This window comes from Squalius cephalus, assembly GCF_949319135.1.
Source record: "Squalius cephalus genome assembly, chromosome: 1".
Lineage (NCBI taxonomy): Eukaryota > Metazoa > Chordata > Actinopteri > Cypriniformes > Leuciscidae > Squalius > Squalius cephalus.
Window position 1 is genome coordinate 50667963 of NC_137122.1, and position 20642 is coordinate 50688604.

The window sequence follows — 20642 nt, forward strand, 5'->3', positions numbered from 1 at the left end:
CAAATTTGATGCTAGTTTTTGTTGCATGGACTATTGGACAGGAGATCATTATGAAAGGGTAGTGTTGTAGTACTCAAGACTAGACTCTGTCTCAATTCTCTCTCGAGTCTGAGTCAAAGACCATATTTGCATGGTCTTGATCTCATCATGGACTTGGGAGCATTTGGACCAAGTTCTGTCTCGAGGACTACAATATTGCGGATGCGTTTTGTGGTCTGTGCATATTGTGCAACTTGTGCATATTGTGATACTGACATGAAACTAGACTTCATTTACTCCATTGGAAAGCATATTTACACTTTCTGAATCATTCAGACCATTTTCGGGTCTCTGTCTTGACTCGAACTCGACCCTGTTCTGGTCTCGGTCTTGACTTGGACTCGACCCTATTCTGGTCTCAGTCATGACTCAGACTCAACCTACTTAGGTCACGGCCCGAATTTGAAATGAGCTGGTCTTGACTACAACAAGATCAAAATGAGACACTCCATGGCAGGGTTCCTTAGGGTGTTAAAACGAACCCTTGTGCGATTGCTCTGTTAGTGCAGTTTATTTGAATAAGTGTGAACGCTGCCTCCCGAACCCTGGTGCGCACCAAACAAGTGGACCGAGACCACTGAAAAGATGGGTCTTGGTCCGCTTCCAAACAAACTCTTGTGCGGTTCAAATGATTTATGAACGCAACACGAACCAAAGACATGTAAACAAACCAAAAACAGGAAGATGAGACCCTAAAAATGACAGAATGCTCAAGCATACCTGTTTTTTCTCATCATAGCCGCAGTATTGCCCATCATAGTTCGGTATAGGCGTCAGAACCGCGTCTCCTCGCGGCAGATCTTCGTGTGTGTGTGTGAGACGGAGGGATTCCTGCTGCTGTTATGACTCCTTTACACAGTTTATAAGAACTCTTTGCGAGTTCTCAGCAGGTCAAAAAAACATCATATGAAGTCTACGCTCATACAACGAGTGCATTTATCTCAGCATGCAGCATTGTTTGGGACAAGGGCGTAGGTTTGATTTTGAAATTGGTGGGGACGGGGACATCCCCTGAAGCTGAGCTGCACGTGCCCACCCAGATTGACCGGTGGCCCACCCAATCAGATTAATAAAAACAATTTAAATTTTTAATTTTAATAATAATAATAATGAATTATTAAATAATTTCATTTTAATTGTTTCCTGAGGACATTTATGTACAATAGCTACGAAAAATAGCTACAAAAGAAAAATATTATGTCGGCATATGACGTGTCAGTCCAGTGATGCTATCACACAACACCACTCTCTACTTGCGACTCGCGTGACAGACAGATGAACTTCAGGTTTAAAGCAGCCGCGGAGGGCTGACTGACATGAGTACAAGGTAGTTAAATTCACTACCTACGTACCGATCTGCTATAGAGTTGACATATTTTATCAGGCGTGCGTGTTACATAGGCGTAATTTGCGAGTGGGGCGGGTGGGACATGTCCCCACCACTTTTTAAAACATTTCGCGGCACGAATGTACCAATTCTACAAATAAACATCTCCAGTTAACCAGCAGAGCATTCATTTCGTTGGTTTGTTAAATAATAGACGATCTAGCGCTGAAATGTGTTTTTTAAATCAAGTGATGAAAGTGCTTGTTGCCGCTGCGATCAGTGGCGCGGATACAGTGTTCTCTCGTGTGGCTCGCGCACACACCGCACTGTCTTGACTCGACGCGCGCTTCAATCCGTTGCGGATACTCTCTATTCGTTCTGGTGAAATCACACATCATAATGCACATGTGTCCCTCCTTGATATACAACCACTGATGAACATAATCAGTTTTGATGAAAAAAAAAAAAAAAAAAAACTATACTGGTGCGGACTAGATCCCACAACCTCTGACACTGTTGGCGAAAGTTCTACCACTGGACCATTTAGGTGTACGTTGTTCAAATAAGCGAATCTATGTATTTTAGTCACACAACAAATCTATTAAACGACAAATGTAGCATACTATTTAAATCGATGGACATCGTAATGTTATTGTACAATGTACATATATCTAATTTAGCAAAGTTACGCCACTGGGCGTGTATATAAGCTTAAAAAACCGAGGCCCCCCGTATATTCACCAGGCCCACCTATTAATGACATTCTGTATCCGCCACTGCTGTCATTAAAGGGACAGTTCACCCAAAAATGAACATTCTGTCATCATTTACTAACCCTCAGGTTGTTTTAAACCTGTATGAATTTCTTTCTTCTTCTGAACACAAAAGAATATATTTTGAAGAATGTCGGTAACCAGACAGTTGATGGACCCCATTGACTTCCATAGTAGAAAAAAAACCTCAATACTGGTTACCGACATTCTTCAAAATATCTTCTTGTGTTCAGCAGAAGAAAGAAATGCATACAGGTTTGAAACAACTTGGGGGAGAGTAAATGATGACAGAATTTTCATTTAAAAGTGAACTTACAGCAATTAACTGTTGGCATATTTGTTTCACATCAATAATGTCCAGTTTGTCCTGTTGGACACAACACACAGCAATACTGTTAAGTGTCACTTGTGCCATTGTTCTGAGCCATCTGACACTTCTTTCAGCCTCAGCTGATGAGACTGGGATGACAAGGGTTTCAACTTCATCAAACATTCCTCTCATTTCAACAAGATCAAGCAATGTTGTGTTTTTATGTTTTATGGGGACTTTTTACAGACATAATGATTTTATACTGTACAAACGGTATATTATATCCTCCTCTAACCCTGCCTATCACAGAAAACTTTCTGCATTTTTACATTTTCAGCTGTTTTCCAAAAATAAATAAATCCCCACAAGGACAAGTATTTGGGATATTGGCATCTTTTGTGGTGACATTTTGTCCCTATAATGTAGTGTTACACACACACACTTAAGCATACACAATCTCTCTCTCTCTCTCTCTCTCTCTCTAACGATTGTCAAACTAACGATTTTTCGCCACTTATCCCGCGAATCCGCGATTGTAATACAGTAGTAAAAACTGATTTGTCCCGCATTTTTATGCACAGAACTGTTGATTTCTCCCTAGCTTACCGCATCTAGGTTTCCTTCGGAGGAGCATTGCCGCTTTACACAAGAGCCACTCACAAGTTAGATAGAAAAAACAAAGCCAATCAGTTTAGCGATGTGTGTTAAGCAGGCGGGACTCAGATATATTAACCGTTTGTGTACCATGAATTGCGCATTTTTCTCAGAACGCTCTTGTAAGAGATTTGAATCTAAATAAGATGTTTCCTGATTAAATAAAATAAGGCTAATGCATAAAAACCACAAGACACAACCGGACAACAGTGGTTATATATAAATATATTTTAAGATTTGATCGAAATTATTGACAGGGACATATCAGTGTCACTGGATATTGGTAGGGACACGTCCCTAGCGTCCCTACTAAATTCTACGCCCTAAGTTCAGTCTCAAAATAGGAGATATTTCATAAAAGCCGGCCAGTCAGGTTGTGAACGTATCCCTATACCTTTAGGTTCGTGATCTGAACGCTGAAAGGACCAGGGGCCGTATTCACAAAGCATTTTATCTTACCACTAGGAGTACTCCTAAATCGCACTAAAAGATTTTAGCTAGGAGTTTTCTCTTAAAAGTTATTCACAACGCCTTTCAGACCTACTCTTAGTAAAGAAAAATGACAACTCCTAAACTAAGAGTGAGTCTTCGTTGCTATGGATGACATCATTACTCATGCACGAGCTTGAGTGAAGTGACCACCTTGATTGGCTGATGATTGTAACGCGGGAATGATTCCAAACACCTCCCCTACGATGATGAGTGACAGGTGACAGGTCTGAGAATGCGTGCGCTACACAAGTAGTGCGAAGGACGGAAGATGATGAATAACTGAATAAATAGCCTAAATGAATAAAGAGTAAGGCAAAACAAATAGCCTATAGCCTAATGAAACATATGGATTGATGCAACATCTTTGCAACATTATTGAATTAATCTGTCACTATATGCCTCTGCCTATACGTTTGCAAAGAGAAGAACATTTTAATTTGATTCACAATGAAACGTTACAATTAGTTTACATGCAATGAGTAGCCTAGTTTTGGTTGTTGTTGGTGGCGTTATTGCATCCCTAGTTACGCCTACGATGCAAAATTGTTTCCTCGCGATTGGAAGCTCCTGTAGCCGCCGCATACGCATTTCAAAACATCGCAACGTCAAATGCCACAAAAAGCGGTTTGTGAATAAGTCTTAGTGAGTTAAGAGTCCTCTCGACTTCTTTTAAGCTGTCCCAGGCTTAGGTGCTACTTTTAGGACTAAAATGCTTCGTGAATTACTCTTAGTCAAAAAAATTAGGAGTCCTAAAGTTACGAGTGACACGCCCATTATTTTTAGGAGTTGCTCCTAAATTCGCCAGTTAGGAGCTACTTTTAGCCTTAAAATTCTTTGTGAATACGGCCCCAGGTCTAATTTTTGATTAGAGTTGGAGCTAAACTCTGCAGGGCAGGATTTGAGGAGCAGGGGTTCTGAACTCTGGCCCCCGAGATCCATTTTCCTGCAGAAAATACACCTGAACCAGCTAATCAAGGTCTTCCGAATTACTGGAAAGTTACAGGCAATTGAGTTTGATCATGGTTGGAGCTAAACTCTGCAGGAAAGTGGACCTCAAGGGCCAGAGTTTAGAACCCCAGCTCCGTGTTCTTGTGGATGGACATGCGTAGGTTACAAGAAGACCAAATAAGAAGTGCTATCAGTAATGCAAAATCCTTTAAATTATCTCAGCAGTTTGCTGAAAACAGCAACCGCAGTAGCAATCTAAAGTTTTTTGCACTCTGAATTCTCCCTAAACTTTCATTAAAAAAGCTTTAATGTTCGCTACATTAAGTATTATCCTTCCCTTTAGTCAGTGGCGGACATGCTGATGTTTGCCCTGCGCACAGCTGTTGCTGATGCACGCTCCATTTCTCTTCTGTACGCTCTTTGCTCCAGTGATATTACGACACCATTACTGACATACATCTAGTGTTAAACAGATGCTTTTTTAATTTTGTTGTTTTTATTCTCACAACCTCTCAGAGGAATATTCATCACATCAGCTCATTCTCAGATAGGGATCCGAAAATAATTATTTAACAGAATATGGGAAATGTGTTTCCTTGCGACATTGTCTTTAGCAGTAAAGGCTCAAATAGATTTATCTCCTAAACGTCCCTCTCCACAACACCTGAAAAATCAGTGTGTATGCAGTAGGTCAGGGCCAGGCTGCCTCAGCCTCCTTTCGGCTAGATAAAGTAGACTACACACAAACCTTTCTTTAGATGTAGCACCTGGGAGGTGTGCAATTTCTTGCTTTCCGTCGTGATTGAGAGAGCATCCCTCTGTGTCTCTATGAATGTCATTTTTCCTGTATTATTAGAGTGCTGCTTTTGTCTGCATGTCCCTCAGAAGTGTATGTGTGTGTGTGTTCCCCGTATCTTATCGCTCAAGGGAAACATTTCTTTCAGATTTTCATCAGCATGTATTGTGCTGGAGTTCATCGTGCAGTCATTGTGTGGCATGCTAGAATTAGTTGTCTCTTTAGTAGAGCCTGTAACTGATGCTCAATTACAAATAAAAATGATCTTTATGATTAAGAAAAGCCAGATAGAAGTATTAGCTGCCTCAAATGCATGCTGTCAATAGAATAAAACATTTTCATGAATAAAGTAGCACCTAAGCAATGTTTGGAGGCCAGATTATTTTTAAATATGTCTGTTTACGCACATCAATGCATCCATCATATTAATTGGACTGCGTGCTACTATCACAATATAACAAATGACTTGAATGGACTCTTAGGCGCATATAATTGATCTGGGTAGTGCTGAGGTCACTTCATAAATCTTTGTTGACTTTTGACAAGCTTTTCTTTTATTAAAGGACTCTGCTATACCAATATAAGGAAATATTATACAGTATATACAATATTTATACAATAACAGAGGGATTCCCAATCTCACGCTTTTGATTTAAAATGCTTACTTGATGTATCAACTGAGATTTTCAGTTTAAATTTAACAACATTAAACCACCGTGCATGTTCACAGTCCTCTGATGTCAGTTAAAGTCGATCAATTGTCAAAGTAGTCAATAATTTCATCCCTTAAAACTCATCCTTGATCATCAAAATTACATATTTAAACGTTTTTTCCTTGAAAAATAATTCTTCATGCCTTAAAATATCTTTTACACAAAATAACTCTACACCCTTGCCTCATTTAATATACATGGTTCTATGAATATGCAAATTATCCCCGCCTCCACTCACTCACACCAGCTCAGAGATCCACTCTTTGACGATCACACGTTGATCTGATTGATTACAAGGTAGTTTGTGACATCAGAAACACCAGCGATTTCAAACTGTGTTTTTGAGACTGTCTTTGGTTCACTGCAGTTTTAAGGAGAAAATACTCAGTAATGGCGTTGACTTATGCATTTGTACATGGTGTGTCTTAATGAATATTAAAAACACCACATAGACATTTAAACCATATTAAAAGCTTGATTTTTACCACAGGGGGACTTTAAGTGTTTTTTAAATTGTTTTTATTTTCATATTTAGCTTTTCATCAACTCCTGAAACCCTTGAAAAAAGAAACCCTGTAATAAGTGATAGTTTACCCAAAAATGAAAACTCAAAACATGACAAAACTCTAAATGCGGTTTTGTCTAATTGTATTGCGAGAATTTGATTCATTTCAGTGAGTAGTTTCATTCTGACAGTATGGATGGATGCTCAAAAAACAATTCGGGAAAATATTTAGTTTAAAAAATAAATCTGTACATTTAGTGTAAATGTATCTGTTTAATGTTTTCATCCAAATTGAGATCCACGAGAACTTTTACTCAGAGATATGTCTCACAGATGCATTTAAAAATGTGGAATTTTTTCTTGTATGAATCCTAAATATTTTATATAATTTTTAATATATGTGACCCTGGATCACGAAACCAGTCACATGTCGCACGGGTATATTTGTGGCAATAGCCAACAATACATTGTATGGGTCAAAATTATAGATTTTTCTTTTATACCAAAAATCATTAGGATATTAAGTAAAGATCATGTTCCATGAAGATATTTTGTAAATTTCCTACCGTAAATATATAAAACATTTATTTTTGTGAGTGAATGCAACACAATCGCGAACATAAATGGACACCTTTAAAGGCGATTTTCTCAATGTTTCGATTTTTTTGCACCCTCAGATTCCAGATTTTCAAATGGTTGTATCTCGGCCAAATTTTGACCCATGTGACTGGTTTTGTTGTCCAGGGTCACATATGCCAACTGTATGTCTTTTGCGATTTACTTTAATTGACTTAGTCTTGCTGCTGACATGGCATTAAAAGAAACGAACAAACAATCTGATTGCTATGTTTTCATTGGATGAAAAGGAGCAGCATGAACATTGTGCTAAATTTCTCATTTTGTGCTCCATAAGAAGAAAGTAAGTCATATGGGTTTGAAATGACATAATTTTAATTTCTGGGTAAATTATTCCTTTAAGTGGCAAGGGATTAGGGATGCGTGACAGGCACAAACAAAATTAATTTTTGCAGAGTTATTAAGAAGTCACCCTCCTCTCATTTTCAGAGGAACTGTGCGCACTTCAGGGTTAGAGGGTTTGAATATTTACTTGTTAAATATAGTAAAAATTAATTTTAGGCATAATTGTTGTGTAATTGCCTGTTTGGGAAAGCAACTGTACTGCCAGTATTCCCAACATTATTAGCAAGGGAGCTGTATGGTATAGTGTGTTTGCTTCTCCGTAGAGGCCAAAGGCTTTTATGAGTTTTTAATGTTTTTTCCTCTTTCCTATAGCTAAAGCAAGTCAACGGTGTTATCAAACCGAGTGCTCGGCTCCTTTCATGTAGTGATATTTACACTTTACTTGCTCACTGCTGTTACTCCCTCAAGTGGAAAAGAGTTTAACTTGTGAAAAAGCATATGAAATTGCATATAAATATGACACAGGGAACGATCGACTTTTGGGTGAGCATTATCCCTGCTGTGAGACAGAACAAGACCACAGGGATGCTTTAAAGGAACAGTTTATCCTCGAGACATTACAAACCTGTGTTTTATTCATACTTCCCTGAAACACAAAAGCAGTTGTTGAGTAGAACTTTTCCATGCCCAAAATCAAAGTGGATGATGATCTACATTTACAAGCATTGTTGTGCTCTTTGGAGCTTGGCAGCATAAATCACCATCCACTTCTTGTATGGAAAAAGGCAGCTTGTGTGCTTAATTGTATTTAATGTGCACTTGTAATGTTAAAATCTTACAATATAAATACACTCCATCTTTGTTTTGATCATCGTTCTGAATCAGATCCAGACCAAGTCTTTGACAAAATGTGATTTTCTCAGCTTTTTGCTCAAAATGTTACTTTTTTCTAATGAAACTTAGGAATAAAAAAGAAATGCATGAAGGTAGAATAAAACGATTTTTGTTTGTTTAAAAGCAGAGGATATGTTCTTTCTTTTGATATTGCATGTTCAGATATTCATACAACAAAATATTATAGGGGTCATGAAACTTTTTGTGAAAATGATCAAAAATGCTGGTGGTGGCTGGCAACTTTTTTCAAAAACACTGATGGTGAAAGAGTTAAAGTGATAGTTCACTTAAAATTGAAAATTCTGTCATCATTTATTCACCCTCAAGTTGTTTCAAACCTGTATGAATTTATTTCCTCTGTTGAACACAAAAGAAGATATTTTGAAGAATGTCAGTAACCAAACAGTTGATGGACCCCATTGACTTCCATAGTATTTTTTTTTTCCTACTATGGAAGTCAGTGGGATCCATCAACACTCTGGTTACTGACATTCTTCAAAATATCTTCTTTTGTGTTCAGCAGAAGCAATAAATTAACTTGAGTGTGAGTAAATGATAACAGAATTTTCATTTTTTTAAGTGAACTATTCCTTTAAATGCATGATGTACAAGTTTCAAAAGAAATGACATAATATTTTGTTTACCATAAATGCTTGTCAGTACATTCAGCAATACATTTTAACCATATTTCAAAGACTATAGAAGTAAAGATGTACTTAATTAAGTGGGTAAAAAAAAAGCACTCGCAAGCTAATTGCATTTCATATAAATCTGAACTAGAATACATTTTCATTTATGCCTACATTTAAATAACATGCAATTAATTATCCAAAAACATTACATTCAGTAATCAGTTCACACTTTTTTTAAGTATATTATTTCCAACTTTAATTTCCACTTTTGGGCATAAATGTGTCCTAAAGGATGCACAAGTAGACGGATGATGAAATACTGATAAAGCCTGACATAATATTGGAGATTTTATATAAGAACATTGGCAATATTTATTACAAGGTCTCTAATGATTTAGTTTTTGAGAAGAAGATGAGGATGATGTAACAGGAGCAGAAAGATCTGGTTAGGTGAGATTGTGAGTCTTGTAGAGATGAGATCATTACGCAGTTAGTGTTAATGATAGTTGCATCATCTGTCACTGTCTACCCAAGCAAGTGGCTGGATGATTTTGTGATCTCCAGGACATGCATCTTGTTCCAGTCTCTGGATGAAATTCTAAACATTGAGAACCAGTCTGTGCTCAAAGCTTTACCATATTGTCCCGTTGTGAACATACTAAACAGTGACCACATTCTGCATTGATTTGCATCAAATCACATACACCCTCCAATGTTTTGAGTATCAAACACATGTAAACACTGGTGAATGTCTTAAATTATTATTCCACGTGTACAGAATATCACTCATGATGGTCGACAAACTGCTAACGTCAGCAACGTTTTGGTGTCTCAATGCTGTAAACAAGAAATATGGATGTCGATAATCCATCTTTTCTCTTTCTCTAAACTCTTCTTTTCCAGGCCAGTTCACTAGTTGGCACAAAAATCACACACAGCTGGAAAGATCTGTTGTTTTAGGCAGTGGCCAAATAATACCTAATGTCAATTCATATCCAAATATTCGAGATTTGTACTTAATCAGCTTAGCCGGTAACTTTGTTTGTTTCCTTAAGTATTGCGAGCAACTTTTAATGACATGTTGTTTCCTATTCTAGCAGAGAACCTATTTTGCCATGAAGGGGACAGGACTGACACTTTTACATGAAATATAACTGTGGGTAAATGTGAAATCGATGCTACCCCAATGATAGACTGACGTGCTACAAAGTCTCATTCAAACAGCAGTTGGCACATCTGAGACCCAGCAGACGCGCATTAGTTTATGATGCATAAGAGTTAAGTCTGGTTTGGGTTTTCCTGGCCTATAGTTACCTGTCACTTATTGTCCTGTCTATTAATGAAAAGCCCAAAAAAATTATGTGGATGTCTCCTTTACTTGCAATTTTCTGCCTGAGCTCAAATAAAACTTGAATACCTTTTAAATATTTAATGATTTATGATCCTCGGAAACTTTCACAAATCAGCTACTAGCTCCTCTGACGTGCATTTATCAGCCTCAACATTTTGTGTGAACTTTATAGCCATTAGCCAATAGACCTTAGTCAGTAAACTTCACACGTCAACATGCTTTTAAAATGAGTACTTGTTACAGAAATAATATACTTTAAAAGAATATACTTAAGTGTCATCTGAATGTAATGTTTTCAGACACTTAAATGCATGTTACTTGCAGTTACTGTAAATGAAAATAAGTTGAACTTTTTTTTTTTACTCATTTAAGTAGGACTTATTTTGATGGTCCCCTTTAGACATTCTGTTGACTATACTGTATGTACCTTTGCAACTTCATGTCAAATAACTCTCATTAGAGTATTAATAGACTATCTGCCTATTACTTATAGTCAAGAGAATTGTCTAAATGGGACCATTAAAACAAAGTATTTATTTACATCATTTCATAATTACTTCTATTGTCTTTGAAATACGGTTAGTGTACTGCTGGATGTACTGACAAGCGTTTATGCTAAATGTAATTTCTATTGAAACTTGTGTTGTGTATTTAAATATATTTGTAATTACTCATTTGCAGTGATGGTTAAAGTTTAGTATATTCAAAATACATGAATATATTAATATAATATATGATATTAATATAAAAGTAATATATTACTTTAAATGTAATATTGAATAGTTTGTTAGTCTTAGTTGTTAGTTAAACTCATCCAAGTGTACTTTAAAGGATGACAAAATTATTGATAATTCTTTAAAATGTATTTAAAGGCAGGGTAGGCAAATCTTTTCCAGAATTTCATTTTATATATATATATATATATATATATATATATATATATATTTTTTTTTTTTTTTTTTTTTTATTCTGGTTAAAAGTCTATATTCACATCCTGACAGCAATGATTAAGTAAAGTGGTCTAAATACATTTACATAAACATAGCCTATATCCTCTGTGGAAGGTGCTGGACTAAAAAATGTTTGTCCAATAATAGGATGTCCTTCCTGCCTGTCAACATATGTATTTTTATACCGCGCACCTGCTCGCACAGACATCACACGTCATCACACGTCATCAGCGTGTGTATTGAGGCTATGCAGAGTTGTAGACAGTGTTTTTTAAAGAAATCTATAAACAAATTACTATAATGGTATTACTGAGCTGAAAGAAAGAGAAATGGCTTTTATCAACAGTTTGACGTACATACAGTAAATTCGTTTTATTTTATTTTTTTATTATACAGGATTAAAAGATACAGTTTGTGTCATTTAAAATCATTGTAAATCATATATTGTTCAACTACTTGTTTAGTAGGTGAGCAATTCGTTCCAGGGTATCCAGATGTTGATGAAATGAACGAATGACAAAAATGAACTGAAATAAAAGAGATTGACAAGCATACAGCATTAATTTCTATAATATGTGCTTTTCCCGAAGGATGGTCTGTTAGAGAAATGGCCATAAATACTACATGATTTGATGTATATTTAATGAAGCGTCTGTCACCTTATTAGACACTGGATAACTGGTTCATTAAAACTGTTGTTCAATGGTGACTGTGCTTTCCCTGGTCTTTGGCCCAATTACTCTTATGAGCTAATTAGCAATGAATACATTAGGATTATAATGGTCAGAATATGTACAACAAAGAGGTATGTATGAGAAAGAAGTGTATTGAAAGCAGTTTTCTTGTACAGTACATACAGAAGAGAGACACATCTCTGATGCAAGTTTAAATACATCATTTACTAGTTGTTCAGTTCGGTTCTGTACATACTGCGTAGAATTTTTGTAAATGTGGTTGTCACTTCCTGATATTTCAGGAGTTAATTCGGTTGTAGACTGCAGTTGTCATTCCTGTAAATTAACTCTGTGGCTGCATAGGCTGCATTATTATTGACTTGGATTAATTTAGCTCAAATAGCATGTCGAACCAAGCTAAAGTGAAATATAACTGGAACGTATATTATATACGTTTTTCAATTGTAGTCTTTTAAAAAGGTGTGCAATGTAGTGTTGTCAAAAATCTAGATTTTACGGTAATAAATTTCAATACGGTTTTCCGCGGAATAGAAACACAATACCAGCTGCGCTTTCTCACTCTCTCATCTCTCCGACAGCGAGTTGACACATAAACCTGCCTCCCTTCACTCACTCATTTATTTTGCTCCGTATGAGTATTGTTGCTGTTACAGGGCTCAAAGTTTCGACATGGGACTGTGCGTATTGTGCATAATTTTAGTTTTTTGTCCTCACACCAAAGTGTGCGCAAATAAAGCCGCCTCTCAGCTCTAAATTGAGTTCTTTTTAGCTGCTTATTGCCCTTAAACAGTCAAATACACACAAAATAATGACAAAATGCCAGTGTTTGTGAGTCTTCACGTAAACACAGTCAGTTATGTTTTAAGTGAACGTTGAGAAAGAAAACATGTGTAACAGTATAATGGATCCGAGTGTCAGGTCTTAAAGGGGTGTATATATGCCCTTATAATGCCCTTTATAATGCCCTTTTCACAAGATGTAAAATAAGTATTTGATGTCCCCAGAGTGTGTATGTGAAGTTTTAGCTCAAAATAACCGACGGATATTTTTTATAGCATGTTAAAATTGTCACTTTTTGAGGTTGAGCAAAAACGCACCGTTTTGTTTCTGTCCCTTTAAATGCAAATGAGATGCTGCTCCCGGCACAGAGGGCGGAGCTTCAAGAGCTTGTGTCATTTTACCTAACACAGACACACACTGAAAATTTCAAAAACATTTAGCCTTTTATGTCAGACAATGATGGAGAGACTCAAGAAGAAGTAACAACATGTCGAAGGACATTTCTGAATGGTTTAGTTGATGAATTTATGTAGCTTATGTGTAGTTATCTTCTAGTCATTGATTAGCATATGATCATGTTCCGGGGGTGGGGTTTATGTAAATTCTAGGGTTGGTGATGTCACTTACCCTGGAGGAATGTCGTGTAGTCCTCACCAGCCGTTTGTTGTAGTCCTTAAAAAACGATTTCTATTAAAGCAAATATCTTCTTTTGCTTTGAACTTTGAGCATTGTAACATTGTTTATGCTCAAACAGCAACATTACACACTAACTAAAGTTAGAAAAGTGAAATCATAATCAACCACCCCTTTAAAGTGACAGCAGCCTAATATACCTGCTGCCAAATTATGAGATAATATTAAAAATATCTATATGGCAGTCTTTTCCCATGGTATCGATGTCAAAATTGTGGCCAGTGAAAATGAATTGCTAGTAACTTTGGAAAACCACTATAGCTACAGTGGCTGGTGAACAAAACACTTAATGTCAAGCCCTGACTGGAACTATTCCTTGCCGTTCTTCTGTTCGGCCCCGACTGTGGAAAAGTGACAAATGTCTAAAAGTTTAATTAAACGCAGTCCCTGGTGTACATATTAGGATTAAACACTAAGGGCCAGATTTACTAACTTGTGCCAGCGCAAACCCTCTTTTGGCATTAAAGGGCACCTATTATGCCCCTTTTCACAAGATGTAAAATAAGTCTCTGATGTCCCCAAAGTGTGTATGTGAAGTTTTAGCTCAAAATACCCAACAGATAATTTTTTACAGCATGTTTAAATTGTCACTTTTTGGGGCTCAGAAAAACTTGCCGTTTTACTGTGTGTCCCTTTAAATGCAAATGAGCAGCTGCTGCCAGCACAGAGGGCGGAGCCTCACAAGCTCTGCTCTGCCAGGACTATCTCATCTCACAGTATTATAATATCAAAAACAGAAACTCTCCATAGTGGTGTTCATTTCGACCCAGAGCCCCATGGCTGAAAACAGGTCATTGGGAGACACTGCTTATGATTTATGGGGATTTTAAAAAAGGAGTGGGTGGACTTTTATCACTATAGGGTGGTTGTGTAAACACACTGCCAACACACATTTATGTCCAAACACCATGCAAAAGTGAATTTTGCATAATAGGTCCCCTTTAATGTCAGGATTTACTAAAGACACCCAGTGAAAAATTGGCGCTGAAAAGGCATGGATGGACAAGGTTATTTTTGCAGTTGACTTTATTGCATATGCATTTGTAGGAGTTTCCCTTTCAGATGCAAAATTTATGGGAGGATAAATGAGCGTATTTAAATGGAAAAATGAGAGTATTTTTCCCATTAAAAAATGGGAGTATTTAAATGAATTTACTAAGGTTTGCGCTTGTCAGATTACTGGTATTTGATGAATGAAATTGATGAAAACATGATAATAGTCATTAAAATAATGTCACAATGCAAAAAAAAAAGAAAAGAAATCAATGATCCTAAAATATAATTTGTAAATGCAAAAAATAATATTATAGAGTAATCTAATGCACAATATAATTTCTTTTGATTTTGCTGTGACGTGGATGTGTTTTTGTGACCATAAATCCTGTAATCTTTCCTGTAATTCACGATGAAATATTGTTAAGGTGGTCCTCACAATGGCCAAAATGATGATACGTTGTGCATCAAGAGAGTGTTTTTTGGACACGCGTATTAATGTGATACTGATTTTCTCACCGCAATCACGACACTTACAGTAGGTGAGATTGTGTGCAAAGGCCATTATTTCCAAGGTGCTCAGAATTAATCAAGTCCTCCACACCCATGAAACTTGATTATTACAACTACATGTAGATGTGTGTGTGTGTTGGGAAACCCAGAGAAACCTCTGTCGCCATAGCAACACACAGCATGGTCTGACGGGGGTTCTCGCTGTGAGGAGAGGATACGTAAGGGTCGACCACCACGTGGGGTCCGGATCCCCTTTTCCAGACTGTGAATTCACATTATCTCTTTTTCCCCGACATACGAGTGCGAGAAATGGACAGATCACACATTCTCTTTCTTTTACTCCAGTTGTTATGACATGACTCACCGGATATTATGTCTCCCTCCATGTTTCTGTCCAATTACGCAGAGCTCTGTGGAAATGAGGCTGGCTCCAGAGATCTGAGAGGAAGTCTTTAAAAAGACTGGAGTGATCTGGCTCACACTGATCTGGTCTGTGGCTAATGCCTCTTTATGAGTCCCTGGATAGTTGGAGCCCAGGAAACTGATTAAAACGGGACTGGAAACGTGCCAGAGTACAATGAACTCGATGCGTGTGACATTCTCCCATGAGTGACCTTTTAAGGAACATAATTGTTACAACTTAATGTGTGTGGACAGCTACTGTGGCGTGATGTCAATAACCACAGACGATTATATTGACTCGGCATTCAGTGTCTATAAATGAACTGGAAACACGTTCACAGTACACACACCGAAAGAAAGTTTAGAACCCTTAAATAAACAAATAGAATATCTATAAAACCATAAGACTTAAACATTGCATGTTACCTTTGAATAATGGCATAAAGGTTCTGACACACCAAACCGACGCTCGGCCATCGTTGAGCGTCAGCCGGCCCAGTTTTTGAGGCGTGTTCCACACCGCAGCCACTAGTCGGACCTTATTGGGGGCTTTTTGGCCGATTGAGCATGTTGAATGTTGAGCATGGTGACATGCGCCAGATTTCACCAATCATTTAGGGGCTGTTTACACGACACTGCTTTCAGCTAAAAACATTAGACTTAATGGGCCCTATTTTAACGATCTGAAACGCAAGTATCAAGCGCGAAATGCAAGTAACTTTGTGGGCGGGTCTCGGGTGCTGTTGCTATTATACCGGCGGGATAAATGACTCTTGCGCCCGACGCAAATCTAAAATGGGTTGATCTGAAGTAGCTTCATTATTCATAGGTGTGGAGCGCAAGTGTATTTCCTAGTTTACCGACGTGCGTCTGTGGAGGGAAAAGTCCGCTGTGCGCGGGTGCAAAATAGGAATGATACATGCGTCGGTGTACAAAGTCAATTGCGCTGAGTGAAAGATACATTGAAAGATACATGTGAAAACATTTTGTCTCCATGTAAACAACAAAAACGCGCATCTCTGAAGATGATTATGTCATGCACATGCATATTATCACCGTTTTGACAACGGTGTCATCTGTACGCGGAAAAACTCAAAGGAAAAACTTCTCAGTTTTAAGCATATCGTTGTCGTGTAAATGTACCCTTAGTCTGCATAAACCCCTCCCCGTTCTTACAATCGACTGCAAGCTCGCGTTTAGATCTGCCTTTAACAACAACCAGCAGACAGATTTGAACTGAATTTTATATTTTTTCTTTGGGACATAATGGCCAAGCTAAAACACTCTTACTTTACCTTTGTGCCCATGCATGAATTCCAGGGTTGGATATGGAAGTAATTTAATTTACCATATATCAAATTTGCCATCTATAATCATGTTTGATTGTAAATGTTGATGACTGATCTTGGCGTAAACATCCTGAATTTTAAACAGACAGTCAGAGGAATTATGTCAGAGTTTACATCATTTAACTTTTGTTTGCTGCTTTTTACCATATACATTATGAAATTTGAAATAATCTTGAATGAAAGACATTTTTCTAACAATAATCTTTTGAATGTGAATTTTAATGTTAACCCAGATATCAAACAAGCAATAAAACATTAAGTCAATGTTGGCGTATCAACATTCATTGTTTACTGAATAGAGCATTGCGCTAGCCGTGACAAAGTCAAGGGTTTGAGTCCCTAACTATTCCTTAAATTGAGTGCAGTTTGCTAAATATGAAAACATTAAAACCATTGAAATAATATAGTGTGGATTTTATATAATTCTCAGTTAACGATGAAACAACACTGAAATTTCAATCTCAACCAAATTCATGTCTCAGAAGAAAAGTCGACAATGTATCATTGGAAAGTTGTCAAGTTCTGAATTAAAATGAATGGTCAGTAATATATAAATTAATCAAGGGTGTTTCAAATGCATACATGTGCAACAGTACAGAGTGGCACAAAATCACTCTCAAGAACGTTTTCTTCTCAATTCCTTGCTGGTCAAGATCGTCCCAACCCTATCCGGAACGCCAAATATACAGCTGGAACAGAGACAGCTGAAGACTCATCTCTTCCATCAGCACTTAACTCCATCCCCTAATATCTACTCTATTTTACAGTCAATTCTTTTTTTCTATGCTCTCAGTATTTATTAATCCCTCCCTATTCTAGCATGTACTATCCTGAACGATGGCTGAAACTTTGTATTACTAGCACTTCTCGTGTTTATTCCATCTTTAAGATGAATCAGTTGTTACATTCCTCAATTGAAAGACGCTTTGGATAAAAGCGTCTGCTAAATGAATAAATGTAAATGCTCTGAACGAACAGCTTTACAGCTCAAACAACAAACATTTTTACCGTGGAATCCATTTAAGTGCTTTACCAAACACAAGAGCTTCCCGTTTCTGCTTTTAAACCATAGTGATAATTTGTGCAAGTAAACACATTTGAATTCCTGTTTGGAAATGATTGCCTGTGGTTATTGGCGTCTTGCCACTGCAGATGCCGGACAGGCGTCGGGTCGAACGCGAGCTGGAGTATTCCTCTACGGTCAGTTCCAGATCTCTGTTTGTAGAATGTGGACTGGAATGAAAAGCACCAGAGTTATGGCTCCTCCCGTTGCGTTCTCCCTCGCTGTGGGAGTCATTTATAATTCTGGATTTAGTCAGCGCGGATGGCGAGGTCAACCACAGCCGCCTTGCACACAAAAGGCAACATCATTTCCTTCTAAAGCTGTTAGAGTTTAATATTGCAACAGCACTTTCTAGCTCTCAACTGATTGCTTTTTATTATTACGGCAATGGCAATACGTCTAACTTTCTTGCCTCCTCTCTCATATATGTCATCATTATCTGTCCTTCCCCCTTCCTCTTCATCTCCAACCAAACATCATCATTCCTTTTAGAGTGCAGGTAGAGTTCTATGTGAATGAAAACACATTCAAGGAACGTCTGAAGCTGTTCTTCATCAAAAACCAAAGATCCAGTGAGTTCTCGGCCGGACCGAGCGGCGGCTCTAATTGTGGCTTTTCTTGTCCTGTGAGGTGGTAGTTTGTTTTTGCTTTCACGTGGAGTGTTGTTGACCCCTGTGAGTGGCTCTGTGGAGCTGGTGCTGGGTAATTGGTTGGTCTTGTATTTGTTTCTGGCCGTTTGATGTGCTGTCCTCTAGCTGTCGTGTCCCGTCCGTGAGTATTGGGCTTGGTGTGTCTGTTGTTTGTGAAGCTCTTTGTAACGCTGATTGGTGACAGACTCACGCTCTTGTGTGCAGGTTTGAGAGTGCGACTCTTCAACTTCTTCCTGAAGGTTGTGAGCTGCCTGCTCTACATCGTACGAGTCCTGCTGGACGACCCGCGGGAGGAGAGAGACTGGTGAGACACAGCCAAATGGGACCGAGGATATTTTTACTCGACGTGAAAGCTGTTTTAGTAGACAGAAAAGTTATTCAGCCTGTTAAGATATATTGTTTTGGCCATATTCTAAAGGTGCCTCATATTAACAAAATTTCACCTAAATTTGATGTACAAAAACATAGTACATCATAGTACATCAAATTTCAGCAGCCAGAAATATTCCACCGAAAAATAATTTTTGGTTTTGGTCAAAACAGTTTTACTAAACATGTCAGCAGTGTCTAGAATAGATGGTGCATGTGTCCTCTGTAGAGAAAGCAATCCCAGAATGCACTGCAAGAAGTGTTGTGAAAATGTTGGTTGCACTTTACTTTATGGTGTCCATGTTCAAATTTAAGTTCTAAGTAATAATAATTAACTACATGCACTTACAACAGGGTTACGGTTAGGATTATAGTTTGGTTTAGGGTTAGTCACATGTAATTATGCATAATTTAGTTATTAATACAGTAACCATATGTAACATGTAACAAGGACACTGTAAAATAAAGTGTTACCAAAATGTTGTCGAGGTCAAATGTTCTATTGTTAAAAACAACATTGCATGTATCCCTCATAGCAAGGCCAATTTTTATTCAAGATGGTGGTTGCAGTCAAGGGAAATGTCATTATAAACACCACTTAAATCAATTTAAAATATGTCCATCCAACATTTGTGTGTTGGACATATTTTCACTTATAGTGTACTGCAAATCCTATATATATATATATATATATATATATATATATATATGAATAAATAGGCCACATAATGATTTTGTGGTGTAGTATGAAGTAGCTTAGCTTAGCAAAATGCTAACGTCACACTCAGCTAAAGTTTGCAATCTAAGGTTTCTCGAGGAACAGCAATTGTTTGATTGCGTTCCAACCACAGTTAGATTAGAATTGAACTTTATGAACATTGATGCCATTCTCCTGATACATTTGGAAACAGTGGTCGAGTAGGAACACCAATCTTTACTGACTAAATTGCCTGAACGTACTGTATATCTTTAAGGTAGCGTTTTCTCGCTTGAGGTCACTGACTAGCCGTACTGTTGCTTTTGCTAGTAGGTGTTCCTGCTTTGCCGCAGCTGTATCAGTCGAATGGCTGTCTGCATTTCCATTGGTAGCTGCTGCATTACATCACTTCTCATTTGCATAAAATTGAACTTTGTCGCATTGCCAGAAGAGGTTGTCACTCAGGGCACTGGAAATAACTGTATGAGAGAAGAAGAAAGACATATACAGGCATATACAGAGAAACAGGTCAGAGTCTGTTTCATTTCTGAGTGTAAATGAAAAAACAATGCCAAAGTGCAGAAGAACAGCATAGCGAGAAGATCACGCCAAAGAGATGCAAGTGAACGACAGGAACAGTGAAGGACGGTCAAAAGTGAAAATCTATTTTCAGTTCAGAGAAGAGTTCATGTGGTGTTGGAGAGAGAGTGTGTGGGTAGACGAAGGGAAAGTGAGATCCGGAGAAAACTGAAGTGCCTTTGGATAGTCCATGCATAAAAAGCAAGCAGTTGCAACTCTTATCTGTGTGTGTTTGCTTTCCCTGCAGTCCTGGCTGTCTCAGACAGAATGCCTCTGCCCACAACAGAAGCCATTTCGACTGGTAAGGATCCAGGCTCTTGACTCTGAGAGATGAGAAATGAACATGGTGGCCGAGGGCCAGATGCACACAGACATACGGCCATTTTAATAGAGAAAATCTGAAGAAAATCAATACAAATTTAAGGAATGTGAATCTCCTCTTCTGAATATGTTTATCAGGAACTTTGCAACTCATCATCTCTTCTGATATTTCATATTAAGCTTAATATACCCTTGTGAAAAAGAAGTGTGCTTTGAATGTCCACTTATAGTGT

The 20642-nt window shown here is 37.7% G+C and overlaps 1 protein-coding gene across 1 annotated transcript in view; it reads left to right on the forward strand.

Moving 5' to 3' along the window:
* Positions 1-20642, forward strand: part of kcnt2b (potassium sodium-activated channel subfamily T member 2b) — an 89728-nt gene that overhangs the window by 14759 nt on the left and 54327 nt on the right. The window contains exons 2-4 of the mRNA XM_079869386.1: positions 18286-18365; positions 18648-18747; positions 20336-20389. Coding sequence (XP_079725512.1) covers positions 18286-18365; positions 18648-18747; positions 20336-20389 — 234 coding nt within the window. The remainder of the gene's footprint in view (positions 1-18285; positions 18366-18647; positions 18748-20335; positions 20390-20642) is intronic.